Consider the following 10095-nt stretch of genomic DNA (forward strand, 5'->3'; position numbering starts at 1 on the left):
CTGAATGTTTTGTTTATTTACTTTGGTTTGTTTGGTGTTTTGTTTGTTTACTTATTGCCTAGTGTAGGTCAAGCTTTAATTGCCCCCCCCCCCTACTTCTGTCAGGGCTCACATATATACATTATACATGTTCTATAAGTAATTTAATACACTAGAAGAAGTAGATATTTTAGTTTTTCAGAACTATTAGAAATTAGGTCGTATTTTACGGAACCAACATTTTTTACTCTATCTTTTTCTTTAATAACACTGCAACGTTATCTAAATGTGAAATGTAAATATTTATAATAATCCGAACTATACTATACAAATACCGAATACAAGTACATATGAAGACAATTTACTTTGTTTCAACAGGATATTTATTTCATTATAAAGAAATTTTAATTACAAAAATTAAATATAGAACATTAAAGATAAATAATTTAAAAAAAAAACGTGATAATAACAATCTTTTAAATACACTAAAATAAGAAAATAATACTAATTTGCTTTCATTTATAAAAGCTTTTGTCGCTCATAGCATCTCGACCGTTAAGCTTAAGGTCATCTCAACGCTCAGGTGAAGGTCATCTCAATGGTTATGCGAAGGTCAAGATAATGGTTATGCGAAGGTCACGTTAATGGTCAGTCGTAGGTCATCTCAACAGTTAGGCAATGGTCATCTCAAGGGTATAATGAAGGTCACCTCTACGGTAAGCCTTAGGTCATGTCCGCGGTCAGTCGTAGGTCATGTCAGCGGTCAGTCGTAGGTCATGTCCGCGGTCAGTCGTAGGTCATGTCAGCGGTCAGTCGTAGGTCATGTCCGCGGTCAGTCGTAGGTCATGTCAGCGGTCAGTCGTAGGTCATGTCAGCGGTCAGTCGTAGGTCATGTCAGCGGTCAGTCGTAGGTCATGTCAGCGGTCAGTCGTAGGTCATGTCAGCGGTCAGTCGTAGGTCATGTCAGCGGTCAGTCGTAGGTCATGTCAGCGGTCAGTCGTAGGTCATGTCAGCGGTCAGTCGTAGGTCATGTCAGCGGTCAGTCGTAGGTCATGTCAGCGGTCAGTCGTAGGTCATGTCCGTGGTCAGTCGTAGGTCATGTTGATCTGTGTGTCCCTGTGCCAGCTGACCACACGCTCAGAGAACAAGACGTCATAGAAAAGACCTCCCAGCACGCCGCCCACGATAGGTCCAAACCAGTAGATCTGCAAGGAGTGAGGTCATGTAAGCACATCAGTTAGTAGTGAGGTCATACAAGTACATCAGTTAGTAGCAAGGTCATACAAGTACATCAGTTAGTAGTGATGTCATACAAGTACATCAGTTAGTAGCAAGGTCATACAAGTACATCAGTTAGTAGGTAGGTCATACAAGTACATCAGTTAGTAGTGAGGTCATACAAGTACATCAGTTAGTAGCAAGGTCATACAAGTACATCAGTTAGTAGTGATGTCATACAAGTACATCAGTTAGTAGCGAGGTCATACAAGTACATCAGTTAGTAGTGAGGTCATACAAGTGCATCAATTAGTAGTGAGGTCATACAAGTACATCAGTTAGTAGTGATGTCATACAAGTACATCAGTTAGTAGCCAGGTCAAATAAGTACATCAGTTAGTAGTGATGTCATACAAGTACATCAGTTAGTAGCAAGGTCATACAAGTACACCAGGTAGTAGTGATGTCATACAAGTACATCAGTTAGTAGCTAGGTCATATAAGTACATCAGTTAGTAGTGAGGTCATACAAGTACATCAGTTAGTAGTGAGGTCATACAAGTACATCAGTTAGTAGCAAGGTCATACAAGTACATCAGTTAGTAGCAAGGTCATACAAGTACATCAGTTAGTAGCAAGGTCATACAAGTACATCAGTTAGTAGTGAGGTCATACAAGTACATCAGTTAGTAGTGAGGTCATACAAGTACATCAGTTAGTAGTGAGGTCATATAAGTACATCAGTTAGTAGTGAGGTCATACAAGTACATCAGTTAGTAGCAAGGTCATACAAGTACATCAGTTAGTAGTGAGGTCATACAAGTACATCAGTTAGTAGTGAGGTCATACAAGTACATCAGTTAGTAGCAAGGTCATACAAGTACATCAGTTAGTAGTGATGTCATACAAGTACATCAGTTAGTAGCAAGGTCATACAAGTACATCAGTTAGTAGGTAGGTCATACAAGTACATCAGTTAGTAGTGAGGTCATACAAGTACATCAGTTAGTAGCAAGGTCATACAAGTACATCAGTTAGTAGTGATGTCATACAAGTACATCAGTTAGTAGCGAGGTCATACAAGTACATCAGTTAGTAGTGAGGTCATACAAGTGCATCAATTAGTAGTGAGGTCATACAAGTACATCAGTTAGTAGTGATGTCATACAAGTACATCAGTTAGTAGCCAGGTCAAATAAGTACATCAGTTAGTAGTGATGTCATACAAGTACATCAGTTAGTAGCAAGGTCATACAAGTACACCAGGTAGTAGTGATGTCATACAAGTACATCAGTTAGTAGCTAGGTCATATAAGTACATCAGTTAGTAGTGAGGTCATACAAGTACATCAGTTAGTAGTGAGGTCATACAAGTACATCAGTTAGTAGCAAGGTCATACAAGTACATCAGTTAGTAGCAAGGTCATACAAGTACATCAGTTAGTAGCAAGGTCATACAAGTACATCAGTTAGTAGTGAGGTCATACAAGTACATCAGTTAGTAGTGAGGTCATACAAGTACATCAGTTAGTAGTGAGGTCATATAAGTACATCAGTTAGTAGTGAGGTCATACAAGTACATCAGTTAGTAGCAAGGTCATACAAGTACATCAGTTAGTAGTGAGGTCATACAAGTACATCAGTTAGTAGCGAGGTCATACAAGTACATCAGTTAGTAGTGAGGTCATACACGTACATCAGTTAGTAGTGAAGTCATACTAGTACATCAGTTAGTAGTGAGGTCATACAAGTACATCAGTTAGTAGTGAGGTCATACAAGTACATCAGTTAGTAGTGAGGTCATACAAGTGCATCAATTAGTAGTGAGGTCATACAAGTACACCAGGTAGTAGCAAGGTCATACAAGTACATCCGTTAGTAGTGAGGTCATACAAGTACATCAGTTAGTAGTGAGGTCATACACGTACATCAGTTAGTAGCAAGGTCATACAAGTACATCAGTTAGTAGTGAGGTCATGTAAGCACACCAGTTAGTAGCAAGGTCATACAAGTACATCAGTTAGTAGTGAGGTCATGTAAGCACATCAGTTAGTAGTGAGGTCATACAAGTACATCAGTTAGTAGTGAGTTCATACAAGTGCATCAGTTAGTAGGTAGGTCATACATGTATATCAGTTAGTAGTGAGGTCATACAAGTACATCAGTTAGTAGTGAGGTCATACAAGTACATCAGTTAGTAGTGAGGTCATACAAGTACATCAGTTAGTAGCAAGGTCATACAAGTACATCAGTTAGTAGTGATGTCATACAAGTACATCAGTTAGTAGTGAGGTCATACAAGTACATCAGTTAGTAGTGATGTCATACAAGTACATCAGTTAGTAGCGAGGTCATACAAGTACATCAGTTAGTAGTGAGGTAACAATAATAATCAACATCTGAAGAAAATTTGGTCACAGTAATGACCTTTATCTGTTAGTAAAAAGGTCACAACAATACATATGTAAACAATAAGTCAGAACAACACAACCATAAATAAAATGGTCACAATAAATCTGTACGCGTAATAAGGTAAGTACGATAACCTATAACTTTTAGTAAGAAGATTAAAAAAAAAATAGGTAATTCTCTGCGCGAAGTTAATACAAGTAAATACGTCTCAGTCTAATGTTTAGGACTAGGGTTAAGGTTATAACTTGATTGACACGGGTTATTCTCTATGCACAAGCTACAATTAGAAAAAAAAAACATCCACTGCCCTCCGGTGACTACGGAAACACCAACATTATTTGTATTCCTTTTTGCCTTTGCGGTGGAGAGTAGAGCGCTATTGGAACCTTCACTGTTATAAAACATTGCTAACTGGCGAACCACGCAGACATCACTTACATAATGCGCATCCCAGTTGCCGTGTATGACGGCAGGACCCATGGCCCGTGCTGGGTTCATGGCCGCCCCTGTCATCTCCGCCTGTGGTCAAGGTGTAGATAGTGGACAAATACAGTTTCATTATGTTACCTGGCTATGTTAGGAATTCTAATATTGACCAAATCTATAACATTGTACCTAACTAAATCAGTATATCTAAAATAACTATAAGCTTTGGCACTGCATCGGCCATAGCACAACACCTAGCCATAGCACAGCTCCTAGCTATAGCAACGCATCAGCTACAGCACTGCATCTATCTATAGCACTTCACCTAGCTATAACACTGCACCTAGCTATATCACTGTACCTAACTATAGCACTACACTTAGCTATAGCACTACACCTAGCTATAGAACTGCACCTAGGTATATCACTTCACCTAGCTATAGCACTGCACCTAGCTATAGCACTGCACCTAGCTATAGCACTACACCTAGCTATAGAACTGCACCTAGGTATATCACTTCACCTAGCTATAGTACTGTACCTAGCTATAGCACTGCACCTAACTATAGTACTGCACCCATCTAAACCAGACATAGACTCACGCCAATGTTGACGAGGGGGACGATGACGCCCCCCACCATGAGGGCGTGTGACCCCCCGTGGTCCTGCCTGTTGCTGTCGGTGGTGGCGAAGACGAAGAAGAGAAGGATGAAGGTCAAGTACATCTCCACGATGAAACCTTTGAACTCGGTCACGCCCATCTCACGATTCAGGAGGGTTTGACAGGTGGTGTTTAACTGTTTAACATACAGGGGTAAAGGTTTAACTATTTAGGATGGGGGAGGGGGCTGGGGGAGATGGATGTTTAACTGCTTAACGTACAGGGGTAAAGGTAAACGTTCAACTTTTTATATGAGGTAGAAAAGTTATAATAAATTATGGGGTAACTTACCTGTGGGGTTATTATTCTGTGGGGTAACTCATCTGTGGGGTAACTCACCTGTGTGGTAACTCACCTGTGGGGTAACTTACCTGTGGGGTAACTCACCTGTGGGGTAACTCACCTGTCGGGTAACTCACCTGTGGGGTAATTCACATGTGGGGGAAATCAACTGTGGGGTAACTCACCTGTGGGGTAACTCACATGTGGGGTAACTCATCTGTGGGGTAACTCACCTGTGTGGTAACTCACCTGTGGGGTAACTCACCTGTGTGGTAACTCACCTGTGGGGTAACTCACCTGTGGGGTAACTCACCTGTGGGGTAACTCTCCTGTGGGGTAACTCACCTGTGGGGTAACTCACATGTGGGGTAACTCACCGGTGGGGTAACTCACCGGTGGGGTAACTCACCTGTGTGGTAACTCTCCTGTGGGGTAACTCACCTTTGGGGTAACTCACATGTGGGGTAACTCACATGTTGGGTAACTCACCTCTGTGATAGCTCTCCTGTGGGGTAACTCACCTTATTGCCCCGAATCCAGGTGTGAAATGCTGAACCACAAATAGCTGCAGGTACCTGCACACAAATGTACGCCAAACACCTGTACACAAACAAGTTGTACATATCTGTACAGTTCTAGCGATGCATTATTTAGAAGCATTGAGATACACAGGTTCAAATTATTTTAACACTCAATAAAAAATAAGTTTTTAAAAAGAAATCTCTTAATACATTGTTATATAGGTAGCTAGCTTCTTAATTTTAATTTTATAGATGATTAGCTAGCTTAAATACATTTTAACTAAATTAGCTAGCTTTTAAATAAATTGTAACTATAAATAATTAACTAGCTTTTAAAAATCTATCTATACATGGTAGGATTTATTTTAAAAACGCTTAAAAGCAATGCTCGGTGAGTAGGGGATCGAAATATTGTTTGTTGCAAACTAAAATTTTAACTTATATAACAACACAACATACAAGCAACGAGGATATATAGGCCTGTATGTGTGTGTGTGTGTGTGTTTGGGGGCGTGTGTGTGTAATAACCATTCTCATACACAGATAATAGTTATCCTCTGTGATCAGTTGCCTCATGCACATAAATCTCCCACCACCACCACCCCCCATCCCACCCTCATTCAACCCCACACCACCACCACCCCACCCTCATCCAGCCCCACCCCACCCCCACCCCCACCCCCGCACTCACCTGGCTAGAGGGATCCTTTTGTTGACAAACATGGAGATGGTGACCGCCGGGTTAAGGAAACAGCCGCTGACGTGGGCGATGGTCCACACTAGGCTGGCCACGATAAAGCCCCAGCTCAGCATGATAGATGACATGTCCAGGGCCTGTAGATACATGGTTGACATTTAGATTCATGTGTCATTTGACCCCCAGTTCAGCATAATGGAGGACATATCCAGAGCCTATAAATACATAGTTGACATTTAGATATCATTTGTCATTTTGCACCCAGCTCAGCATGATAGGTGACATGTCCAGTTCCTGTAAATGCATGGTTGACATTTAGATGTCATGTGTCATTTGGTACCCCGCTCATAATGATTGCAAACATGTCTACAGCCTACTAGAAATGCTCTAAGCATTTAAATGTCACGTGTCATTTAATAACTTGTCTTAACCTTACACACTTGAAAATTACCTCGTCTGTTTATATCAGTTTCTTGATTACTTTAACTTACCTCACTAATGTGTTGTTCCTTGATACCTCATTGTTTAGTTCTATGATACCTTACCTCAATAATGTTTTGTTTGCTGAAATGTTACTACCCTCAGTTACTTGATAACTTACTGCGTCAGTTACATGACAACTAAACGCATTAGTTCCTTGATAGTTTACCGAGTCAGTTCCTTGATAATTTACCGCGTCAGTTCCTCGACAACTTACCGCGTCAGTTCCTTGATAATTTACCGAGTCAGTTCCTTGATAATTTACCGCGTCAGTTCCTTGATAATTTACCGCGTCAGTTCCTTGATAATTTACCGAGTCAGTTCCTTGATAATTTACCGATTCAGTTCCTTGATAATTTACCGCGTCAGTTCCTTGCCAACTTACCGCGTCAGCTCCTTGCCAACTTACCGCGTTAGTTTCTTGAAAACTTACCGCGTCAGTTCCCTGCTCCTTAAACGGGTTCAACACCGAACACCCCATGGAAACCAAGAGAAACGTCCCGAAGAACTCCGTGGCTAGCTGCCTGTACAGGTTGACCGTGGTGAACTCCTTCGTCCCCCCAATCCAGTTCCAGTTTTTCGGGATCTTGTAGCCTAAGTTCACCTGAGCTCCGTACGTTTTCTTTATCCTGACGATATCCGCGGCGTTTGATGGCTCAAAGACTGACAGTCTTGGCGCGACGGACATGCGCCGTTTGTGTTCGGATCTCGAATCATCCGGGCCGTCGCCTTCAGCGAATCGAACCGCGGACGGCGTGGGGGTGAAGGTCCGACTGGGTGATTCCGTTTGTCTGTCGTATGGTAGATTGTTGGACTGGCTCTTGTCAATGTCGGTGGTGTCCAGTGTGTGTCTGTCATCAGGTGCGACATCGACTTTGTTGGACAAACAAATGGACGACATAGTTCTGTTGGAGAGCTTAGAGTATAGGTGAAGATTGTAATTCCTGTAGAGGGCGGGACATGAATTTGTTTTTATTCAGTTCAAAGTCTAAGTTATTTATAGAGGTGTGATGTAGAAAAAAACGGTGGAGCAGACTTTCGAGGTTAGTGGTGTGGTTAAAACGTAAGGTTAAGACGTGTGGATAAGTCGTGTGGTTAAGACGTATGTGGTTAAGACGTGTGGTTAAGTACGGTTAGCCTCGATAAAAAACCTGACAAAACAGCATTTATTTAACAACACCGGCTTACTTAACACAAACATTACCCGATAATATTATTTAATATAAATAATCATTTCGCACGTTGTCGTCATTTGAGTAGGTGAAGTAGAGTTTAACTCTTTCTTCGACGTGTACCTACCCATCAAGCTACTTAGGTACGCTTTAGACGATTCAGGTGCGTCTTACGGACCTGATACACGGTTCGCCACCAAATGCTCTACCCCTTGGCCACGCCGTTCCATTGTTGTCTTTAGATCTACTCCTACATTCCTGTGACAGACGAGCAATGACCAGAGTTTCTTCCAGGCATCCCCCGCCCGCCGAAAAGAGTCTACCCCCCCCCCCCTCGAAAATTTCAAGTGCACCCCTGGAGAAAAAAGTCTGGAAGGAACACTGGCAATGACTCAGCGACACCTCTCCACCGTACCGTGTATAAAGCCGCACACTTCAGTCAATGCTTGTAGTCTACTGTTATTACTGATATCTACAGTGTATACCTACTTATTAATGCTTATAGCCTACTGTTATTACTGACACCTACAGTTTATATCTACTTATCAATGCTTGTAGCCTACTGTTATTACTGACACCTACAGTTTATATCTACTTATCAATGCTTGGTACCTAATTAATCGAGACCGCAGTAGGCTAGTAGTAAAGCACGTTATCACTATTTTAGTAGACTCGATGTCCGCACCCTATATTAATACTTTACTATTTAAACCACACTTCACTGTGATCTCTATATTCACCTCGATATAATAATACTCCATACAAATGCGATATTTTATTCTAAATACAATAATTAATTAAAAATAACACACTAATTTTAAAAATTAAAAATTAAAACAACATTTAATTAAACTTGCTACTTTTTAATATAAATAACTGTGTAATTATACATATTATATTTAATTATTAACACTTTATTTAATTATAAATACACCACCTAATATAAATAGAGGGTCTACATAACATTATATCTACATAGTTACCTTGACATCGAATAGTTACCTTCATACGAAACTCGACTACTACCTCACCTGTATGAGAATTGTTATTTGACAACACGTAACGACATGGTTAGCTAATCTTCTTATTACGTGCATTGTAATTGACACAACAGAAGCGGAAAGCTAGCCAATCATTTTGATGTTGTTTAATCATATACATGTCGAGACGGTTTTTAATTATGACGCTAATTACATCCTAAATGTTCGTTAATGAAAACATAATACACACCTGACTCATGGAAATGACCCTCGGTAATTGACGCCAATTAAATCAAAAGGGATATTTGTGGTGGCGTTTGTAGGAGATGAGAACACAAGGTTAGGGGAGAGGGGGTGGGAGAGAATGTTAAGAAATTGGCAAAATATGTAACACACTTAACTATATACTAGTCACTAGAACTCTGAGCCAAATGGTCAAAAACAATCAGGTAAACTACGTTACCCCTGACACCTCCACTTAACTCTTTCAGTCAATTGTATGACCCCCAAATCATAGCACCCTCGTACAGATTCTAGTTTAACCATCGACATACAATGACCCCCTCCACCTAACAGATCCTAGTTTAACAATTGATATACAATGACCCCTCCACCTAACACTTTCAACCACCCTAACTCTATGACCCCCAAATCTTAGTCCCCCCTCCTAGAGATCCTAGTTTAACTACCTACAATAACCCCCCCCCCCCCCCCCCCTCCCCCTAACACGTTCACTTACCCAAGAAACACAGTCCCATCAACTAGACCCTAGTAACTCTATCATCAGGAACAATCTACACACAACAACATGCGACCTACGATTATCTATCCCACATTAGCTCAGTGAGTTAAGTCAGTTCTAGCCTGCCCTCTAAGCCTCGCATGTCCATCTATATAAAACACACAAGGGTACATCTTTTAGGGATCAAATCCCGCAGTTTATACTTGGTTGTGACGGTATTAGTTGTTGTATAGGCCATAAACTATAGGGGACATATAAAACAGGATTGATTATAAGCAGTATTTTGTTCAAGTTAACTAATATTTATGTTGGTTTTATTGTTTTCATACAAACGAACGGGAAGATTAAGTCAAATTCTAAACAGATAGCTTTCTTTTATATGAGAAGATTATGGGATACGTCCCCGTGTAAAAAATTTATAAAGTGTTGCGGTATTGTGCATAAAGTCTAGCAACACCAGGTGTTGTGTTTTGTTATAGGACAATAGCGCTGAGGTTTTACATGCATATGTGTGGCTTTATCCTG

The 10095-nt window shown here is 40.8% G+C and overlaps 1 protein-coding gene across 5 annotated transcripts; it reads right to left on the reverse strand.

Moving 5' to 3' along the window:
• Window positions 1–353: 353 nt before the first annotated feature.
• LOC131938837 (aquaporin AQPAe.a) lies at window positions 354–9614 on the reverse strand. Of its 5 annotated transcripts, none has more exons than XM_059297304.1 (7): window positions 9568–9614; window positions 7110–7620; window positions 6191–6333; window positions 5500–5578; window positions 4638–4832; window positions 4048–4128; window positions 354–1184 (listed from the first exon to the last, which is right to left on the reverse strand). In XM_059297304.1, exons 2-7 carry the CDS (start codon window positions 7575–7577, stop codon window positions 1065–1067), a joined length of 1086 nt encoding a protein of 361 aa, XP_059153287.1. In that variant the 5' UTR covers window positions 7578–7620; window positions 9568–9614; the 3' UTR covers window positions 354–1064. The 5 variants fall into 5 exon arrangements, with proteins under 5 accessions (XP_059153287.1, XP_059153219.1, XP_059153076.1 ...); XM_059297236.1 differs by lacking the exon at window positions 9568–9614 and adding an exon at window positions 8880–8955; XM_059297093.1 differs by lacking the exon at window positions 9568–9614 and adding an exon at window positions 8832–8928.
• Between the last annotated feature and the right edge of the window lie 481 nt (window positions 9615–10095).

This window comes from Physella acuta, unplaced genomic scaffold (genome assembly GCF_028476545.2).
Source record: "Physella acuta isolate Inbredline_101_S28 unplaced genomic scaffold, ASM2847654v3 ptg000006l, whole genome shotgun sequence".
Classification (NCBI taxonomy): domain Eukaryota; kingdom Metazoa; phylum Mollusca; class Gastropoda; family Physidae; genus Physella; species Physella acuta.